This window comes from Schistocerca piceifrons, chromosome 7 (genome assembly GCF_021461385.2).
Source record: "Schistocerca piceifrons isolate TAMUIC-IGC-003096 chromosome 7, iqSchPice1.1, whole genome shotgun sequence".
In the NCBI taxonomy this organism is placed as follows: domain Eukaryota; kingdom Metazoa; phylum Arthropoda; class Insecta; order Orthoptera; family Acrididae; genus Schistocerca; species Schistocerca piceifrons.
The window spans coordinates 192,992,739-193,015,705 of NC_060144.1; the positions used below are offsets into that span (position 1 = coordinate 192,992,739).

The following is a 22,967-nucleotide window of genomic DNA, read 5'->3' on the forward strand; positions in this document are numbered from 1 at the left end:
GTGTGCGAGTGTATACCTGTCCTTTTTTCCCCCTAAGGTAAGTCTTTCCGCTCCCGGGATTGGAATGACTCCTTACCCTCTCCTTTAAAACCCACTTCCTTTCGTCTTCCCCTCTCCTTCCCTCTTTCCTGATGAGGCAACAATTTGTTGCGAAAGCTTGAATTTTGTGTGTATGTTTGTGTTTGTTTGTGTGTCTATCGACCTGCCAGCGTTTTTGTTCGGTAAGTCACCTCATCTTTGTATTTATATATAATGATAGCATATGAGATTGACAATCTTAAATTGACATGGCCAAATGAGCCTTTCATTTCCAGCACTACCGTATCACAAATTATGTCTACTGATCTGTGAAATGTCATGCTGCCAACAGAGGATATGGCAGTGGAACCTATTATGAAAAAATAAATAAATAAAATCTTCCAATTTCATTTACCTAGGTTTTGACACCTCTACAGATGTCTTCATCAGAATGAAAATTTAAAAGTCTTGAGTTACATTGCCAGAAGCCAATAGTCTAAGTCTTGAGCAAACATACTCAAGTCAAAAAACAAAAGCATTCCAGCCTTTGGTACGTACACCCTGCAAGGTATATCAGACTTTTAAATATTCCTTCTTATGAAGACATCCTTAGAGGTGTTGAAACCTAGGTAAATGTATTGAACAATTATTTACAACCAGTTGGCTGTGTCATTTCTCCATTGAGAAATAAATCTTCCCTTTTTTACGGACTGGTATGGATACTTTAAGCATGATCCTGGATTTTACTATACTCTGTTCATTGTACGTTTAACATGGAAGTAAACCTTGCACTATGTATTCCTCCACATTTGTTGTTACCTCATTGGAGTCTCCTTCGCACTGAATTTAAATAACACTCTGTCACGTACAGTTGCATGTGATCTTCACACAGTTCACACATTGCCTTACTGGCACATTGAACTTGCACCTGTGCTGCCCTCCCCACTGCTGGGATCCATACCATGCAATAATTCCACTGCAGCTAGAGCATTAGCAGAGCTTAATAGCTGAACAACAGAAGTCAAATATCCTGCACATCTGAGCCAGCACAGGGTGCCTCTCCTATTGGGACAGTAGCTTATTTTCCTGCCTAGTCCAGACAAGTGCAGAAGGTGGGTATACTTGTCATTGGGAGGTCCACTGTTAGGCAGATGATGGAGCCTCTCATGGAAATAACAGGCAAGGTGGGAAACAATGCCAATGTGCACTTAGTATATCTGCTGGGGTCTCACCTGTGATTTGGAGGAGGCCCTGCTGGCGGCTATTGAATGCACTGGGTGCAACCGGCTGCCCAAGTGACATGTTGGCACAAATGATATCTGTCACTTGGGTTCTGAGGGCACCCTTGGCTCCTTTCAGTAGATGGCTGGATTTGGTGAAGGCAATGAGCATCACCTTCTGGGTGCGGGCTAAGCTATATATACGTAGCATTGTACACAGTCTTGGTTGTGGTCCTTTGGTTTGGAGCAGAGTGTGACAGTATTGGATGTGAATTTCTTTACCACTGCTACTGAGTGCAGTATTTTAAGGCTCCCCTTAACACGTCAGGTATGCACTACACGCAGGAAGGGGATCCTAGGATAGAGGAGTAGGTGTTGCATGAACATGGGCTTTTTTAGGTTAGAGAAACCCTCCCTTGGGATCAAAGGCGATTCGCCTGATAAATTAGCCACAATGTCCTCAGAGAATGTTCGTACTTGCAGAGCAGAGATAGAAAAGAATAATATCATTTCAGTAAACTGCAGGAGCATCCAAGGAAATGTCCCCGAGTTAGCATAACGTACTGCAGGTCATAATGCACAGATAGTATTAGGTACAGAAAGATGGTTGGAACCAGATGTTGACAACAAAATCCTAAGTTCAGAATGGAATATTTATTGTAATGATGGGTTAGTCGCCATGTGTGGTAAAGTGTGTATTGCAGAAAAAGAATTTAAAAAAAATCTAGCAACATTATCAATACTGTTAACAATTTTCCTTATGCCGTTGTAATAGGGAGTGACTTCAACTTGGCAGGTATAGATTGGGAGTGATATGCTATCAAAACTGGTGCCTGAGATAGGAATTCATGTGACATCGTTCTGGACATCTTTTCTGAAAATTACTTTGAGCACATAGTTAAGAGAACCAGCTTTTGAGGAGTAACATCATAGAACTGGCAACAAACAGACCTGAACTTATTCCACCAGTTAATGGCGAGGAAGGTATCAGTGATCATAAGGCTGTGATGGCATCTATGACAACGGGTATTATAAAGCATGTTAAGAAAGGAAGTAAAATATTTTCACTTAGCATGAGTGACAGGATACAAATTTCAGAGTGAGCATAAAATATTCAGTGATAACGATGAAGATGTGGAGAACAAATGGAAAAAATTCAAAGGCATCATGCAATATGCTCTACACAAGTATGTTTTGAGTAAAGTCTTAAGAGATGGGAAAGACCCACCATGGTTAATAGCCATGTTAGAAAATTGCTACATAAACAAAGAGAACTTCATATCAGATTCAAGAGAAGCAATAAAAACTTAGCTGACAAACAAAAGCTGAACGAAGCAAAAATGAGAGGAGGGGGTCAATGATTTTGAAAGTAAAATTTAGTCAACTAGTCTGAGTAAAAACAAACAGTAAGGGGTTTTAGTCGTATGTAAAATAAGTAAGTGGTCAAAATCATGTATTCATTCATTCAGTGACCATACTGGCACTGAAACAGAAAATAACAGCAGGAAGGCCGAAATACTGAATTTGGTGTTCCAAAATTGCTGCACTGCAGAAGATTGTAATACAGTCCCTTATTTCAATTGTTGTATCAATGTCGAAATGGTAGATATTGAGATAACTGATCGCAGAACAGAGAAACAACTGCAATCGCTTAGTAAGGAAAAGGCATCAGGACCAGATGAGATACATATAAGATTCTACCAAGATTATGTGAAAGAACTTGCTCCCCTCGAGCAGTAATTTATTATAGATCGCTTAGGCAAGGAAGAGTACTTAGCAACTGGAAGAAAGCCCAGGTCAGGTCATTCTCATTTTTAAGACGTGCTGCAGGACATATGCACACAACTATAGACCTATATTGTTGACATCAAACCGTTTTAAACTTTTTTGAAAAGGGAAATGTTATAAAAATCAACAGTGATCCCATGAACAGAGGTCCCGCGAAACTAAGCTCGCTCTGTTCCTCCATGAGAGCCACAGCCCCCCCCCCCCCCCCTCCCCAATTTTCTCAGTAAAACAGAGACCACAACACTCTCTTTGTGTACTGTCAAGTCTGAGTCATCATCTTTCTTGTTCAAGGCAAGAATTCTGTGCAAGTTGCCCAATTTAGTAGCTGCTTTGACAAGAAAATGGTGATTCATACAATTTCATATTGAGGGTACTTAACCAAAATAGGAGGTGGAAGATGTAATAACTTATTCATGTTCACAATAATGAGACAAATTAACACATGAAGTGAAACAATTTAAAGTCATTTAATAAACATTTTTATTATTGCCATAAAGCACATTTTTTGATTTTGGTGCAATTTGCATTGAAGCTGCTGTCAACAAGCCTTCATAATCCTTTCAGTTTTACACCTCCCTTAATAACATCCCACATTTGTCAGCTCTGTTACAAATGTTACTTAATCACATCCACATAAGAGAGCTTTTATTTTCATCTTGGTATGGTTGTACCTGAATAACACACTTTAATCACGGAAAATTATTTTCACCAATGTTACATTTTCTATAAAAGTTGTTGATAAGATCTGATGTTCCTTCTACACAAAAACACATTACAGTTAAAAGCACTACTGCATCACTGCAACAGATCTAAACAGTAACAGCCATTGTAACAATAATTACAGAATTCAGCCAGAAATTAAAACCACTTTTTTTCCAGCATTCATTCCTCGTGCTCATTAAAATTTCGGACATTCTGTTTTGTATTAAACTTTTTCACTCACAAATGCTATGTCAGATCACTTTAAATAACAGATTCACACTCCTGTGAACCTGAACTGCCTCAATGCACAAAACTGCCTATGTTACATGCAACAGTGAAACTGCAAAAGCCCATTATCACAAGCTGGTTTTTCAATTGCAGAACACTTTGCCAGAAAAACAATACAATTTATGGATGAAACCTTGCACAGATTTAATAACACACCAAGATGAGAAATAATTGCCCTGAACAACATCAAGATCTTACAAGGAAAGTAAGTAGGAATGAGGCATGAACTAACTGTTTGCTATAATAATTCTGTAATAGCTTTACTGTTCACTGTCATAATTATTTCTTCTGATGACAAAGAACTTCACTTTCAAGGCCTTAATTACAGCCACAAAAGTTCTTAGCCCTTGAAACTCCTATTGCTTTCATTTTATAACACAATGTAACTATAATCCAAGTAACTATGAACAGTTAACAATGTGTGGAATGACCAACTGTGAAAGGAGCATATAAATTACAAACTGTTTATGGCTTACAGCGCTCAAGAAATCTTGGATAAAGACAGACTTCACGAATATGTTGTCTTGCAAGTAACCAGCACAGGAACCGTTCAAGACCTAACCCATAACCACCATGTGGGCAGCTGCCATACTGTCGTTGATCAGTATACCAATAGTATGGTGTAGGGTCAATTCCTTCACGGGCATAACCCTGCAGAAGAGGTTCCAACTGCCAAATACGCATGGATCTGTGAACAGAATATTATCAGAAATTTTTAAAAAAGATTTCATATTAAAAATGCTTTTCTGTATCAGAAAATTAGAAGACAATAGTAAATTTAGAAATAACTACAATGCAAGCAAAATAACTGCCATTTATGACAGACCGATTTTCAGTTTTAATCCACTGATCAATGTTTTTAAACATTGTGGATAGAGAATTAGTTAAAATTAAGAAACAGCGTAACACTGGCATATTACATACACTAGGGCAACCCCCCCCCCCCCCCCCCCCGCTCTCTCTTTCTGCCAAGAGAATGTTTATTAAAACTTAATATTTTGTAATCTTCCATATGCATGATGCATTTTCTATTGGTTTATGCTCAATTTCAATCCTTGTCCTACACAATTGTTTACATATACACATGTGTGTGTGTGTGTGTGTGTGTGTGTGTGTGTGTGTGTGTTTTACAATCTTCAAACAGTCATCTACAAAATAGGCATAATTAACTACTCTTAAGTCTGAACCTTGTTTAAATTCCCCTATTGAATGTGTTCAGTGATATTATCTTGCACATCTATTTGATCAGCAGTTTTAGAGGACTAAACATGCTACACTCACCATGTTTGCAGATAGTCATCAGTTTTTTCATATCTACTGACAGAAATATTATAATAATTTAGCTACCTTACTTCTTCATTAGATCGTTTTTGCTGAACAGTGCTATGCCCTTGATTTGGTCATAATGGAAAAACTCTAAATGTATGTCACAGCAAGTGCCTACTTCACAGCAAAACCCATGGAGTATTGAACATACTGAAATTGACATAAAATCATTGGAGTTCTCAGCTGAAACAGTTTGGAACTGCCCCCATTCCACAAAAAGTGTTTTAAGTTCATACCATATGTCAGCTCTATATCAACTAATAAACTGATGAGAGACTGGATGGGCCTTAATCCGTGTCTGAAGCCTGACAGGTTCATTACTGAAATTATAACAATAGTATTAAAAGTGTTAGTAGTAGTAGTAGTAGTAGTAGTAGTAGTAGTAGTGGTTGTTGCTGCTGTTGCTGTTGTTTTAGTAGTCATTTTTATGAGTTCAAGATCTTATTATCCCAAAATCTAATGTGACCTTTTGACACACTTCTCCAGTAACCAATTTTTCAGTTTTCTCTAAATTAATGGTTAAACCCCATTTCTGATATTTTCCATGTGACTTACTAAACATGTAGTTTATGTCATCCTCATCCTCCGCTTTCATCATTTGTAGGCACACCACGTTATTACAAGAACATCTCAATAGCCTTGAGGCAAAATTCAAATATAGTTTAAACAATCTACATACTATTGTGCACAGGCTCAAATGACACACATTGACATCCATAGCGCCAATCCGAGGGGGTGACAGAGGCACCACAACTGGAAGATTTCTATACTGGATGTATCACACTTAATAGCAGCTGCTCGGCACACCAAGTTGAGTGTGTCATCCAAGCACAAGTTTTGTGCACATTGTATATCACCATTAGTCAGGAAACTGATACAGCAGAAAGTGTATGAAGGAAAAGGGGGGAGAGGGAGCTAAACGATACAGTTTTTTGTGGAAAAATGTTCTCAAACCAGCCCTGATCATGCATCCTTGTCATAACCCACTGGTCACTGGAATCTCTCGATATATATTTGTACATACTTTAATTCTTCAAGTTGTGCCTCTACATGAATCTCTAATGGCTTGAGTACAATGAACAGAACCTTCATACAACGATGTGACATTGTTAGAGAAGTCCTCCTTTGGGATGTTGCTCATCTCCTGCATCAGACTGGCTTCAATGTCAGTTATGTTGTCAAAGTGTTGATCCTTCATATGAATTTCAGCACTTTGATTTCATCGTAATTTGTATCTACAACACCAAGTCTCATCACTCATGATGATTTTTTCCAGAAAAGAATTGTCCACATTTTGCATTACAATCAGGCCGTGGCAAGCACCCATGCATCTTAGTTTTTGTTCAGGAGTCAGGGTGTACACAACAAACTTTGCACACAGCTTTCTCTGGAGAACGTCTTGAAGACTCAATTTAAAACTGTTGTTCCATTTCAGTTTGGTGGTTCGATGCACTTAATGCGACTTGCAGAGTATCCATGTACACTCCTGGAAATGGAAAAAAGAACACATTGACACCGGTGTGTCAGACCCACCAGACTTGCTCCGGACATTGCGAGAGGGCTGTACAAGCAATGATCACACGCACGGCACAGCGGACACACCAGGAACCGCGGTGTTGGCCGTCGAATGGCGCTAGCTGCGCAGCATTTGTGCACCGCCGCCGTCAGTGTCAGCCAGTTTGCCGTGGCATACGGAGCTCCATCGCAGTCTTAACACTGGTAGCATGCCGCGACAGCGTGGACGTGAACCGTATGTGCAGTTGACGGACTTTGAGCGAGGGCGTATAGTGGGCATGCGGGAGACCGGGTGGATGTACCGCCGAATTGCTCAACACGTGGGGCGTGAGGTCTCCACAGTACATCGATGTTGTCGCCAGTGGTCGGCGGAAGGTGCACGTGCCCGTCGACCTGGGACCGGACCGCAGCGACGCACGGATGCACGCCAAGACCGTAGGATCCTACGCAGTGCCGTAGGGGACCGCACCGCCACTTCCCAGCAAATTAGGGACACTGTTGCTCCTGGGGTATCGGCGAGGACCATTCGCAACCGTCTCCATGAAGCTGGGCTACGGTCCCGCACACCGTTAGGCCGTCTTCCGCTCACGCCCCAACATCGTGCAGCCCGCCTCCAGTGGTGTCGCGACAGGCGTGAATGGAGGGACGAATGGAGACGTGTCGTCTTCAGCGATGAGAGTCGCTTCTTCCTTGGTGCCAATGATGGTCGTATGCGTGTTTGGCGCCGTGCAGGTGAGCGCCACAATCAGGACTGCATACGACCGAGGCACACAGGGCCAACACCCGGCATCATGGTGTGGGGAGCGATCTCCTACACTGGCCGTACACCACTGGTGATCGTCGAGGGGACACTGAATAGTGCACGGTACATCCAAACCGTCATCGAACCCATCGTTCTACCATTCCTAGACCGGCAAGGGAACTTGCTGTTCCAAAAGGACAATGCACGTCCGCATGTATCCCGTGCCACCCAACGTGCTCTAGAAGGTGTAAGTCAACTACCCTGGCCAGCAAGATCTCCGGATTTGTCCCCCATTGAGCATGTTTGGGACTGGATGAAGCGTCGTCTCACGCGGTCTGCACGTCCAGCACGAACGCTGGTCCAACTGAGGCGGCAGGTGGAAATGGCATGGCAAGCCGTTCCACAGGACTACATCCAGCATCTCTAAGATCGTCTCCATGGGAGAATAGCAGCCTGCATTGCTGCGAAAGGTGGATATACACTGTACTAGTGCCGACATTGTGCATGCTCTGTTGCCTGTGTCTATGTGCCTGTGGTTCTGTCAGTGTTATCATGTGATGTATCTGACCCCAGGAATGTGTCAATAAAGTTTCCCCTTCCTGGGACAATGAATTCACGGTGTTCTTATTTCAATTTCCAGGAGTGTAGATGTAGATGTGGCACAGCAACGGTGACACACTACGGAAGCACGTCCATTACGTACCACTGTCACTCACAACTGACGGACTTATTTCAAGCTGCCACAGTAGTTACTGTGCTGATGTTGCTTATACACCACGAATATAATCGGTCTCTGGATGTTTTGGGTAGACAGTGTATAAATGACTCACTCCATTCTCTAACACTGCAGTCCACAATTTACACAGGCGAATGCTACAACAGGTTTTTGTAAGGTCAGTGAAAACCACGTGGCACTCTAAATACCAGGTCAGTCTTTTTTCCACAAGCTGTTTTAGGTGAAACATACTGTCTGCGCAAGATCTTCTGGTATTCTGTTTTTCTGCATCCACAATATGTGATTCAATTAACACATTTACAATTTTTCCATATAATCTAGATGGTTGGTTGGTTTGTTTGGGTGGGGTATTTGGGGGGGGGGGGGGGGGGGGGTGAAGGGACCAAACAACATGGTCATCAGTCCTTTGATCCACGAGTGACACATCCAGAAGTAGAAATGTCCACTGACAATGTTCTCAGATCTCGCCAGGAGATTCATAACAGTAAAAGCGAGAAGGCTACAAATGTAATGGATGTCTTTGTAGCATCAATAATAAAAACAAGATGAAGGAAACAGAGAAACCAGCAAGCGGGCATCCTAGGTGCTCTGCATGCAACAGGAAATTTCCCACCCGTAGCTGTCCCCCACCTAATCCTTTAGTGAAGAGTGCCCAGAATGTAACAGAGTTTGGCACATTGAATAGAAAAATAGGTGTGGCAGAAAGGAGGCAAAATGAATCTAAAAGTGATTGAAATACAGTAAAGAGGGATGAAAGAGTAACCTTGTCAAGGACATATGGTCCATGATCTATACTCCAGTGGGAGAAGCCCTGTCCCCCCAACCATGGTCCATGGAGGGCTCTGCTAAAGCTGTCAGCTCTGCCACAAACACAACACATGTTCCTGGCAGCGAACAGCGTTCCGTAGCGGCAGTTGATGTAAATGCATCTCTCTTCTAATCCACATTTTTAGTCAGTGTAAAAGATGGTAGCATCACGGAACTCTTGAAGAAATGGACCTAACAGGTGCCAAAAGATCAACAAACTTTCGGGCCCTGGAAGTGACTGGTCCTAATACGTAGCCTGGGCACCACCCAAAGGGGTGTGTGCAAGGAAAAATGGGTAGCACAGTCCATGGAAGGGTGATGGATATCTTGGCAGATGGAAGCTACGTGCATTTCAACTGGTAATTCCACCTGATGGCAGGTATCAGGAGGACAACAGCCCTCGTATGCTAAGACAATGGGATAGGTGGTACGATCAGGGAATTGTCAAATGCCAATTGCCTAGCAGACCAAGAGCTAGTACCATCTAAGCTGAAGAAGGAAGATCGCTGCTTTGGCAAGGAGACTGTCTACGGAACTAGTCCAAAAGACACCATCAGCCAGTCATTGATGGACTAAGTCTAACAGTTTCAAAACTGAAGATGCCACCAAGCCATAAACCTGGAAACCATAGTCCAATTGGGACGAAATGAGGGCCCAGTAGATATGGATAAGAGTAGCAAGATCCAAACCCCAAAATGTGTGGTCAAGGAAGCACTGAGCACGAGCTTCTGCATGTAGCTAGTTTTCAGGTGACGAATATGGGTCAGCCAAGTCCTCTTTTTATCACAAAGGAGGCCCAAGAAAAAAGACTATGCCACAATGTCCAGCTGCTGGATACCTATGTAGAGTTCTGGGTCAGGATGGGACGTGGTATGACAGCAGAAATGCATGACCCACTTTTTGTAGGTGAGAATTGGAAACCATGGGAAAGAGCAGAGGCCCACCAGATGGCACATTGGAGCTAGCATTTAGCAGATAAGAGCTGTACTAAATGCAAAAATCATCGACATACAATGCAGGGGTCACCAGTGACCCAACTGAGGTCACTAGCCTGTTGACGGGATGAGAAGATGGTAACATTCAACACACAGCCCTTTGGGATGCTGTTCTCTTGTATCTGTGGGGAGATGAGTGAAGTGTTGACTCCTACCCAGAACAACCAGTGATATACAATCAGAGGAATAAAAAATCAGTATGGGCCTCAAAAGCCTTAAGGAGGGTAAGTAATACATGATGACACCAAGTGGTGTCTTTAACGTTCCCTGGCAGCACACACACTATTAATAAACTGAAATGACATTTAACTGTACTATGTACGCCACTATGAAGCAATTCGTATATACTGTAATTGTTTAACAAAAAATATTATTTAATTTTGTATTAAGGACAGCCAGAGGGTAGGGAAGGTGGTTTGGGGAAATCCCTATGAAATCCCCAAACCACCTTCCCTACCCTCTGGCTCCTACCCTTGTAACCGCCCCCGGTCTAAAACCTGTCCCATGCACCCTCCCACCACCACCTACTCCAGTCCTGTAACCCGGAAGGTGTACACGATCAAAGGCAGAGCCACGTGTGAAAGCACCCACGTGATCTACCAACTGACCTGCCTACAATGTGACGCATTCTATGTGGGAATGACCAGCAACAAACTGTCCATTCGCATGAATGGACACAGGCAGACAGTGTTTGTTGGTAATGAGGATCACCCTGTGGCTAAACATGCCTTGGTGCACGGCCAGCACATCTTGGCACAGTGTTACACCGTCCGGGTTATCTGGATACTTCCCACTAACACCAACCTATCCGAACTCCGAAGATGGGAACTTGCTCTTCAATATATCCTCTCTTCCCGTTATCCACCAGGCCCCAATCTCCGCTAATTTCAAGTTGCCGCCACTCATACCTCACCTGTCATTCAACAACATCTTTGCCTCTGCACTTCTGCCTCGACTGACATCTCTGCCCAAACTCTTTGTCTTTAAATATGTCTGCTTGTGTCTGTATATGTGTGGATGGATAGGTGTGTGTGTGTGCGCGAGTGTATACCCGTCCTTTTTTCCCCCTAAGGTAAGTCTTTCCGCTCCCGGGATTGGAATGACTCCTTACCCTCTCCGTTAAAACCCACATCCTTTCGTCTTTCCCTCTCCTTCCCTCTTTCCTGATGAGGCAACAGTTTATTAAATGAGGGGAACATTCCACATATGTATTTTCATCAGATGTCCTACACTTATGCAGGTAAAAAAAAAGGCTGCAACGAAGTGTTGGCATTTAAAAAACCCTGTAGGATTACTGCTTCCGACATATGTAGGTGGTCAGTTGCGTATTGTCCTTCCCAGAATACACACTGACAGGGGAACAAAAGGCCCCAAGATCTAAGAATCCAGCATAATCTGTGGGGAACCATCCTTTCAAGCAGCTTACAGAGTACATTGATAGGCTAATGAGCATGTACTGGTCTAGAGACATTGGGGTTCTTTCCTGGCTTGAGGATTGGGATAACTATGCTATCTCACCACTGTGAGGGGAAGGCACCTTGGTGCCAAATGTGGTAGACAGTCCTGAGATGATGTTGCCTCTGGGGAACATGCAGGTGTTTGATCATCTGACTGTGAATTGAATCAGAGCCTTGGCAGTGTCATGGGATGAAGCAGAGAGTGAAGTAGTTCTCAGTCAGTGAAGAGTTCATTATAGGGTTCAGCTTGGTAGTTACTGAAATGTAAGGGGATGTCTCACAGTGGGGGAGGGGGAAGGAGGGCTGTAGAAGGGCAATAGCAGTTGCAGTAGCGTGAATGATCGCCTGCGAGATTCCTTGCACAATCTCATCAATAAAATTCGGCAGGGAGGTGGTGAATGTAACTGCAGAGGCATAAAAAAGGCCAGTTGGCTCTGTTATGTGCCCAACATAGTAGTCAGTCTGGTAGCTGCAAGAGAATGACAGGATCACCGGAAAGTAATCATTGCCACGAAGATTGTTGTGTTGTAACCAGTATAGTGAAGCCACAAAGTTGGGGGCAGATATCATTAGATTGCTAGCTGAAAAGGTATCAGGGGCAGCACTGAAGTGGATAGGAGAACTACTGTTGAGGCAGCACAGATCATAGTCTGTTAGAAGCGGCGCACTTAGAAGGCCCCTACCAGATGAAAGCAGCCATATAATCTACAGACTGTATTTGTTACACTTACTCCTCTTAGAGGATTTTTTTCCTGTCACCCTTTTTACGTATGTTCGATATGTATGATGGTTTCCTTTCCTCTAGTAACTGTTCCCCCTTAACAAGAAATTGGAAACATAGGCCATTAATTTCAGAATGTTTATCTGGTCTACTTTTAAGAAATTTGTTGGACAATCCATTTGTACCCGAATTCTTCGATTCTTCATAGTCATGTGCACTTTTTTATTTCTACAAGCATAATTATTTCACTCTCTTTATAACATGGATTCGAGATGAACAAGTCTTCATGTTTTACAAAGAATTCTGGACAGTTTTTAGTAATCAGATTCCCATAACAATTCCTCCAATGGAACTGAAGTTACACTGCAGGGATTTAAGTTTTCCATATTTGGTTGGTTGGTTGGATTAGAGGAGGGGGAAAGGGATCAAACTATGAGGTCATCAGTCTCTTGTTCAGAATAAAACAATGCCTCAAGTCTGAGAATAAAATAAACGATACTGACAACTCATAACAGAATGAAAGGAAAAATCACAACAACGATGAAGAGTAACAAACATGTAAAGGGACAAAAGGGGTCAAGAAAACCACAGAAAACCAAGAAACAGGCTGTAGAGATTAAAACAACAAAGCGAATTACCATGGCTGGCTGACTATGAGAATAAAAAAAAGAAGCCAGCCACTCTGCAACACATTAAAACCTCCATAGTCATGAACCTTTCCTTCAAAAGCCTCAGTCAGCAGTTGGGCTTCACAGTGTTCTGAACTGTGGCCATTGTGTTTGGGGGAGGGAGGAGGGGGGCATAACCAGCTGTGCTCTCAGGTCTCACCATAACCACACCATCAATCGCAACATATGTTTAGAATAGATATAATGTTGACTTTTTATGCACATACTTCGTGTGTCAATAAAACAGTTTGTAAGTTTGATTAGTCAGAATTTGTCTCAGGAGCATTTTTTAAAAAAAGAAGGGGTGTCATCTTATATTCAGCAGGTCTCATACTCGGGTAAATATGGTAATCACTCTGATACAAATTACCCTCACCAGTCTGAAATACCAGGTGAAGTATAAGGAAACCTCACTAAAGACCTTCAAGTTAACCAAGGGTTAGGACAGCTAGTGTATTATCAATAGTACTTTTCAACACATTGTTGGAGAATTACGAGAAGGATGGTGATTAAAAATCTATGTGGCACTCTGTTTAGATGTATGAACCAAAACCTAATATATGCTGATGAGATTTGTAGGCTGTCAAGAAGACAGAAACAGCTGGCAGAAGGATTTGGGAGATTACAAAAGGAGGTAGAGAAGTTAGGGCTTTGATTAAATGACACCAAAACACAGTATCTCTTCACTTTCAGCAGCAATGCTGCTGTTAAAGAGAAATACATTATGTTGAATGTAGTCGGTTAAGAGGCATGTGAGGAGTTCCAGTACTTGAGAGAACTGGTAACTGATGATAATAGCATAAGTGAAGAAATGAAAGTAAGGATTATTGCAGGAAATGGAGATCACTGGGTCCAGATTGAAATTATTCAGTCATGTAAATACAGCAGAAAATCTACTATTACTGTCTATCTAACAAGTTATAAGATCGGTGGTAACGTATGGTTCAGAAACATGGATAATGGCTATGGCACAAGAGGAGTTCCTGAGAATATGGAAGAGGAAAATTTTCATAAAATGTATTGGAGAAGTGTGTGAGGCATGGAAATGGAGAATACAAAAAAAACAAGGAATTGGAAGAACTATTTAGTTATGATGACCTAGTTTTGGGAATCAAGAGCAACAGATTAAGAGGGTTGGGCCATGTAAAGCCTATGTCAGAGGGTAGATCTATCAAGAAGGCCTACAGAGGAAATCCAGATGGCAGAAGGTGCAAAGGGAGAGCACAGAAACAATGGCTGGTTGATGTGGAGAACAGTAGAAATGCATCAGCTCTTGAAAACAAAAGTATAAAAAAGAAGGAATTTACAGTGTCATTAAGTCAATATTTTTTCATTTCTTTCCATTCAGTTCAAAAAACTATATGAAAATTCATTGAATGTATGCTAATTAACACATCTAATAGACATTTTTATGAAAAATGTACATTTTTAAATTTCTAACTATATACAGGTACTGCACTCAAAAATTTTGTTTTCAATGCACACAAAAATTCTGAATTACTGTTCTTTTATAAGATGGTTAATAAAGTTTGTATAACCAAAAAACAACAAATTAATTTTTTTTCTATCTTTAGCATTTTTTGCTTCATGTAAATGCTTATAGAACATGCACCTTTGTTCAAAAATTGGAATCCACCTGGAATTGAACCCATGTCCCTCACCCAGTAAGCAAGTATACTACCACAGAGCCACTCTGCTTGTTGAAAAAGGATCTACCTTATTTCAGCATAATAAACATAGCCAGAAAACTTAGAAGTCTGTTTTCCCGAGAATTGTTTCAAACTGCTTTGGGAGAGGTATGTTTGAATTTTTAACCTCACATGCCATTAATACAAAAAATTACAAAAATCCAATTGTTTTGTCGTCACCTCATTATATAAAAGCAGGCAATATGGTCATATGAGGAGGCACACTTTAATTCTACTCCTGGTGAGTTTGATTCATAAATTAATAAACTTTCTGGAGCCATCTCAAGTGTACAGTAAGGTATAAGATGCCTTGAGTCTCTCAGTACATCAAAATACGCTGCAATCTTAATAGTGTATGCTTATAAAACCTGTTCATCTTGCAAAACCAGGCATGAGCCACAGTCATATTTAACTGTGGTCATCTCCCTCATTTAACTTTGATCACACTCGGTGCACCAGAATTTTGCATTGAACAGGGTTAAATGCTGACTTTCGAACGATTAACTTTTAATCGAGGTTTGGTGCACTCTCCCAGGGAGGCAGATGCCCAACATGTTGTGTCAAGAAGTATGTACATAAGTAATTGGTTTGTGTATCACTCTCCACGTTTTATACCTCCTAATGTAGCCTTGTCAAGTACTAATTTTATTTTATTAGTTTCATTTATTAATAGAAACTGTTATGTAGGAATGCTGTTCCTATTTTGTGTTAAAGTTTTTCCTGTCTACTCCATTTTTATTTATTTACTGTTCAATTTTTTACTTTTTCATTGCAATAACATCACACTGTCAAAGATCTTTCTTACTGCATGTTTCTGCTTCAGTCTACACGTGTCACTTCTCTTCCAATGTTGTTTGCAAACACTGTAACTTCTTTGGTGATGATACTCAGTAAATGACCGAAGATGGCCTTGTAAACCAAAAACCGGTTAACACAAGAAAAGTAATACTGTGGAACAAAAGCAAACTGGTGCTTTTCATTTATTGTTGTTCTACCAAGAACCAACAGAAGGTTCTCTCAAATCCTTTAGTTTTTACCACTCAGAAAATTTCATTTTACCCCTCAGGGGGTAATTACTACCAAGTTGGAAACCGCTGATTTAACAGTGATGGTATCACACCCTGCAGCCACTTACGCTGGTGGGCCCTCGTTTGCGAGTAATTGATGAAAAAAGTACCAATCTGTAGACTAGTTATATAGTGCAATGGATACCCTAAGGAATTTCCATGAGGAAGTTGCAAGTTTGAATGTCATCAGATGTTTTAATTGATTTTTCTTTTTCATTTTTAATTCTTTATTGACAGGACTTTGATCATTATTTTTCTTCAATTACTTGGTTTAAATACAGCTTTTTATTTCTATGCCTTCGTCACATTTAATTTTCTCTCATTTTTCTTTGTATCCTCCTTTCTACACCTGGAAACTTTGTTCATGTGATTTTAATAAATTTTGATTTAATTTCTTTCATTTTGTCATCCTACAATTTATCCATATTATTGCATTCATTATTTTTATTTGTCATTTTGATTGAGTGTTGGCATTCTGGTATGAGCTGCCAGAACTAGCGGTCACACGTACTTGACGTTGCTAATTTGTGTGAATGAATGGTGTGTGTGTGTGTCTCTCTTTTTCTGAAGAAGGCTGTGGCTGAAAGCTCATATGTAAGCGTCTTTTAATTGTGTCCATCTGCAACTTAACATGTCATCTTTACGGTAAGTAGCAGTTTATCTTTTCCTACATTGTTGATATTCCAACCGTTTGATTCGATTTCATTTTTCTTATAACCCCTTCTTTCGTTTAAATCTTCACCTGTGTTATTTTGTCCACACTGCAATATGAATTTGTGTTTTAAATGTTTGTAAGGTGATCCCATAACAAATACGCACATGTAGTAATGAAAGTATGCTTTTGACATCATTGCACAGTCAATAAAAATAGATTGTTTTGTCTTTTGTTTTTAATCATACAGTGTTAAAAGTGATGTGCCAAAGGAATAGAAAAAAAAAATACATTTAAACCATGTATGTCATACCTGAGGTGTTTTAAAGCGCTGATTATTGAACATCATTGCTGCCACACAAATCTTGCTGTCACAGTAGCTGGAGGTAAGGGAGAGGGGCGCAAAAGATGCAGTGTTAAGTGTACTGGTGCACCGGCTCCACAGGGTGCAAAGGTAGCTAGGGTACATCACACCCGACCTCGTAGTCAGTGTTACATTTTTGTGCTGTCAGCAAGTTTATGAGATATATAGTTATTTATAGTATTCTTAGATTTATTTTTAGATTTTATACTTCAAGATGTCTTATGAAGAAAATGAACGTTGGCTAGACAAACTACTAGACGAAGTTTTAGAAAACTGTTCAAATGTGACTCCAAGAGTGAAGAAGAGATTGAAAAAGATTCTCAAAGAAGTGAAGAGAGTGATTCGGAGCAAGAGGGTATTTTGAATGGTTCGGAAGCCCCAAAATCTGTGTCAGCGGCTCCTAGTCAGTCACCTGAGGCACGTGGGATTTTTTATAGGTCCAAAGGTGGTACAGAATGGATGCTGAATACTATACTTACACATAGAAATAATCAAAAAAGGAAAATCAGGGGGAAATATCTAGAAAATAAAGAGCAGTATCACATGAACAATGAAACTTTGGAGGATCTGAAGGCATTTATGGGACTTTTGTATATAGTGGGCATAAACCGCTCAAAAAGATAAAACATGAATGAACTGTGACATATAGATGGTACTGGAGTTGCAATCTTTTGGATTACAATGTCACTGCAGAGGTTTTACTTTCTCCAAAATTGTTTGAAATTTGGTTATAAGAACACCCTGGATGAAAGGAAAAAGACTGACGATCTGGCTTCTGTAAGAGATACTTTTGATAATTTTGTTGAAAATATTCAACAACACTGTAAGCTGTCCAACCTTACTACAAATGAGATGCTATTATCTTTCTGAGGGAGATGTCGAGATGTCCCTTCCGCATATACATGCCAAACAAACCAGCCAAATGGGGCATAAAAATATATGGTTTGCTAGTTACCCCCTTATGAGCCATCTCTTAACAGAACATTCATTGACTTCTGTCGGCACTGGCCGTAAAATCAAGACAAGTGTACCTGTGATTTTCAAAAAAAAGAAACAGAAGTACACAGGTCTCTATTTGGGTTCCAGAATGACTTACATTGGTGTCCTACACATCTAAAAAAAATAAAGTTGTGCTGGTTATGTCAACTTTACATCATGATAAAAACATAGACCAATCAACAGATGATAAAAGAAAACTGAAAATGATTACTTATTACTATGGAACTGAAGACGGTGTCGATGTGGCAGATGAACTGAGTGCCACTTATGATGTTGCCCACAACAGCAAACATCGGCTTATGACAACTTTTTATGGTATTCACAATATGGCTGCCATAAATGTAATCACATTCTACAGAGAAAATAAGGTGACAAAACATGCATGAAGCGCCGAGATTTCATTCGTAATTTAGGTTTGAACCTGATAAATGACAATATTTGCACTGGACAAGAAAACATATGTCTTCCAAGGGAAATTCGAAAGAGGATTGCTGATCAACTGGCAGAAAAAAAAAAAAAAAGATTGGTAGACAGTTCAGGTGTGGTGACTGTACAGAAAAAAAGAGACACAGGAAAACAAAACATTGTTGTTCAAAGTGTGAGAAGCCAATATGTATGGAGCACACGATTTTTATGTGCGGAGAATGTGCCGATTTGTAGGTGTAATGTTGGTGCTGAGCTAATTGATCTCATAAGACCTTTTATTTTCTTTTTCTGTTTTATAATTAGAAGATAATATTATTTTAATTAATCAAAGAAACTGTAATTTTGTTCAACTTTGGCATGAAAAAAATGTTAAACTTCTGCAACTTGCACTTTTTCTGAGAAAATATACACACTTCATTATTTTAAACATAGTATTTTACTTACTGATCTTGTTTAATATCCCAAGTAAAAAGTACTTAATATACGATCCGTCATCAGAATTTTGGGTATTTCATACCCACTTCATAGCTGGTATAATGATTTCTCACCAAATTCACGTCACGCCAGGTTAATTGAATAAAAATAATGAGCAAAGTCATTTCAATGAAGATTTAAAAAAAAATTAAAGCACCTAACGAGACTCAAACCCAAAAACTTTAGCATGTGAGGTCCTTACTCTACTCATTACACTACCCAACAAGTCTGCCTATAATACTTTTTTAAAGCTAACGCAAAATTCCAGTATTTTTCCGATTACTCGCAAATAAGGGCATATGCTGTTGAATCTTGTGAAATGTCAAGATAATTAATGCTCTTGTTTTGTTCCTATTTAGATGTGATTAATAGTTTTACTGCTTTTACTGTTTAAGGAATACAAAATATTCATTATATCATGATTATCTCAGATTAGCAGTAATTTATCAGCTTTGTATTTTCTGTAATGCACAATTTTTTTTCAAGTTATGTTCCTGACTATAAGCAGATCAGATACACATGCTCACATTGTCAGGCCATTGGCTGCTTAGAAGCTTTGTTGCTATATGTACAGTTGTTTCAACTTAGCACTGGTTCGAGGAGTTCTATGAATTTGGTAATCTTAGTATATTGGTATTTTTGTCTCAACATTATTTTACAGGAAGAGATATAAAAAAAACACAGATGATGTGACTTACCAAACGAAAGTGCTGGCAGGTCGATAAGACACACAAACCAACACAAACATACACACGAAATTCAAGCTTTCGCAACAAACTGTTGCCTCATCAGGAAAGAGGGAAGGAGAGGGAAAGACGAAAGGATGTGGGTTTTAAGGGAGAGGGTAAGGAGTCATTCCAATCCCGGGAGCGGAAAGACTTACCTTAGGGGGAAAAAAGGACGAGTATGCACTCGCACACACACACATATCCATCCGCACATACACAGACACAAGCAGAAATTTGTAAAGGCAAAGAGTTTGGGCAGAGATGTCAGTCGAGGCGGAAGTAAAGAGGCAAAGATGTTGTTGAAAGACAGGTGAGGTATGAGCAGCGGCAACTTGAAATTAGCAGAGGTTGAGGCCTGGCGGATAACGAGAAGAGAGCATATACTGAAGGGCAAGTTCCCATCTCCGGAGTTCTGACAGGTTGGTGTTAGTGGGAAGTATCCAGATAACTCGGACGGTGTAACACTGTGCCAAGATGTGCTGGCCATGCACCAAGGCATGTTTAGCCACAGGGTGATCCTCATTACCAACAAACACTGTCTGCCTGTGTCCATTCATGCTCCGGAGATGGGAACTTGTCCTTCAGTATATCCTCTCTTCTCATTATCCGCCACACCTCAACCTCCGCTAATTTCAAGTTGCTGCCGCTCATACCTCACCTGTCTTTCAACAACATCTTTGCCTCTTTACTTCCGCCTCGACTGATATCTCTACCCAAACTCTTTGCCTTTTCAAATTTCTGCTTGTGCCTGTGTATGTGCAGATGGATATGTGTGTGTGTGTGTGTGTGTGTGTGTGTGTGTGTGTGTGTGTGTGTGTGTGTGTGCGCGCGAGTGTATACCAGTCCTTTTTTCCCCCTAAGGTAAGTCTTTCCGCTCCCGGGATTGGAATGACTCCTTACCCTCTCCCTTAAAACCCACACCCTTTCGTCTTTCCCTCTCCTTCCCTCTTTCCTGACGAAGCAACTGTTTGATGCGAAAGCTTGGATTTTGTGTGTATGTTTGTGTGTGTTTGTGTGTCTATCGACCTGCCAGCGCTTTTGTTTGGTAAGTCTCATCATCTTTGTTTTTAGATATATTTTTCCCACGTGGAATGTTTCCCTCTATTATATATATTCATCAATATTGTACTAAAATTTTGTGACAGTCTGTAGGCCAGATTATTTACTGAATTAACTACCAATGTAACTGGATTCCTCTATTTTTAGGTGGGGGTGGGGTGGGGGGGGGGGGGGGGTGGTGGGTGGGTTGTGCTCTTACACACAGCACTTTTGGGATCATAGAAATGACAGATTTATTTACTCTTGTTGCACACAAGTAAATGTACAGTGAGATGGGTTTCTCTCATACTAGAGTGTGAGAGACCTGCCCTAGCTTTTAACTTTGACAGCCAATTTTGTCAATTAATGGGATGTGAAAATTTCAGTAGACTCTCAATCCTGTCACTTGACAGGGTATCGTTTCTTCCACTTTTAAATACGAAATGACATTGTGTTGTGAGGGACATATAGTTCCTAAAAGCACTGTTTACCATATGAAGTCAAACTGCTGGAGGGCAGGAGTGGTTCATTCAGTACATAAAGTAACAGAAGACATGGATTTACATTTTTTATGGATGACAAAATTTTACACGTATTGTAAGAACATGTTGTTGACAATGACAGTGAGGATCAAGATATAGAAGAATTGGGTCATAGTGCAAGTGAGTATTTCTTGTTTTGATTTCGTAAAACGATATTTTGTTTCAAAGTGTATCAACAAAAATGCTATACAATGAGAAAGAAATTCTAGTTTCAGGGTGTAAGTTTTCAATTAATGAAAGTGGACTAGTGCAGTAAATAAAATTGTTTTGGTTAGGTGTTGTTGTTGTGGACTTCAGTCTGAAGACTGGTTTGATGCAGCTCTCCATGCTACTCTATGCTATGCAAACCTCTTCATCTCCAAGTAACTACTGCGATCTACATCCTTCTGCTTACTGTATTCCCACATTCATCTCTTGGTCTGCCTCTATGATATTTTACCCCCCTCCAGACACACACAAACACTCCTCTCCACTGTACTTCTATTCTTTCCATTCTATTCAGTATCTCCTCATTAGTTACGTGATCTACCCATCTAATCTTCAGCATTCTTCTTTAGCACCACATTTCAAAAGCTTCTATTCTCTTCTTGTCTAAGCTGATTATGGTCCACGTTTCACTCCCATGCATGGCTACACTCCCTACAAATACTTTCAGAAAAGACTTCCTGACACTTAAATCTATACTTGACGTCAACAAATTTCTCTTCTTCGGAAATGCTTCTTTTGCCATTGCCAGTCTACATTTTATATCCTCTCTACTTCGACCATAGTCAGTTATTTTGCTGCCCAAATAGCAAAACACATCTACTTCTTTAAGTGTGTCATTTCCTAATCTAATTCCCTCAGTATAACCTAATTTAATTCGACTACATTCCATTATCTTCATTTTGCTTTTGTTGATGTTCATCCTATATACTACTTTCAAGACACAGTCCATTCTGTTCAACTGCTATCCCTAACAGATTTACAATGTCATCGGTAAAACCCCAAGGTTATTATTTCTTCTTCCTGAGCTTTAATTCCTACTACAAATTTTTCTTTGCTTTCCTTTACTGCTTGCTCAACATACAGACTGAATAACATTGGTGATACGCTACGACCCTGCCTCACTTCTCAACTGCTGCTTTCCTCTAATGGCCATCGACTATTGTAACTGCCATCTGGTTTCTGTAGAAGTTGTAAATAGCCTTCAGTTCCCTGTATATTACACCTGCCACCTTCAGAATTTGAAAGAGTATATTCCAGTCAACAATGTCAAAAGTTTTCTCTAAGTCTGCAAATGCTAGAAACGTAGGCTTGCCTTTCCTTAATCTATCTTCTATGAGAAGTCACTGGATCAGTATTGCCTCATGTGTTCCTACATTTCTCCAGAATCCAAACTGATTTTCTCAGAAGTCGACTTCTACCCATTTTTCCATTCTTCTATAGAGAGTTTGTGTTAGTATTTGGCAACTGTGACTTATTAAACGGATAGTTCAGTAACTTTCACACCTGTATGCACCCGCATTCTTTGGAATATGAATTATTACATTCTTCTTGAAATCTGAGGGTATTTTGACTGTCTCATACACCTTGTTCACAAGTTTTGTCATGGCTGGCTCTCCCGAAGCTGTCAGTAGTTCTAACAGAATGTTGTCTACTCCTGGAGTCTTGTTTCCACTTAGGTCTTTCAGTGCTCTGTCAAACTATTTACACAGTAACTTCCTCCATCTATGTCCTCTTCCATTTCCATAATATTGCCCTTAAGTACATCTCCCTAGTATAGACCCTCTATATACTTCTTCCACCTTTCTGCTTTCCCTTCTTTGCTTAGTACTGGTTTTCCATCTAAGCTCTTGATACTCATACAGGTGGCTCTCTTTCCTTCAAAGGTCTCTAATTTTCCTGTAGGCAGCATCTTTCTTTCCCCTAGCAATATATGTTCCTAAATCATTACATTTGCCCTCTAGCCATTGCTGCTTAGCCATTTTGCACTTTGACTTAGGTAAGCCTTTATATAGTTCACA

General features: G+C 40.3%; 1 protein-coding gene across 2 annotated transcripts in view; it reads right to left on the reverse strand.

Annotated features, from left to right (window-relative positions):
• Positions 1 to 3,488: 3,488 nt before the first annotated feature.
• The window catches only part of LOC124805087 (asparagine--tRNA ligase, cytoplasmic), a 47,761-nt gene continuing 28,282 nt past the window's right edge, over positions 3,489 to 22,967 (reverse strand). For both annotated transcript variants that reach the window (XM_047265524.1, XM_047265523.1), the window contains exon 11: positions 3,489 to 4,704. In XM_047265524.1, the coding sequence (XP_047121480.1) occupies positions 4,482 to 4,704 (223 nt within the window). In that variant the 3' untranslated portion in view covers positions 3,489 to 4,481. The remainder of the gene's footprint in view (positions 4,705 to 22,967) is intronic.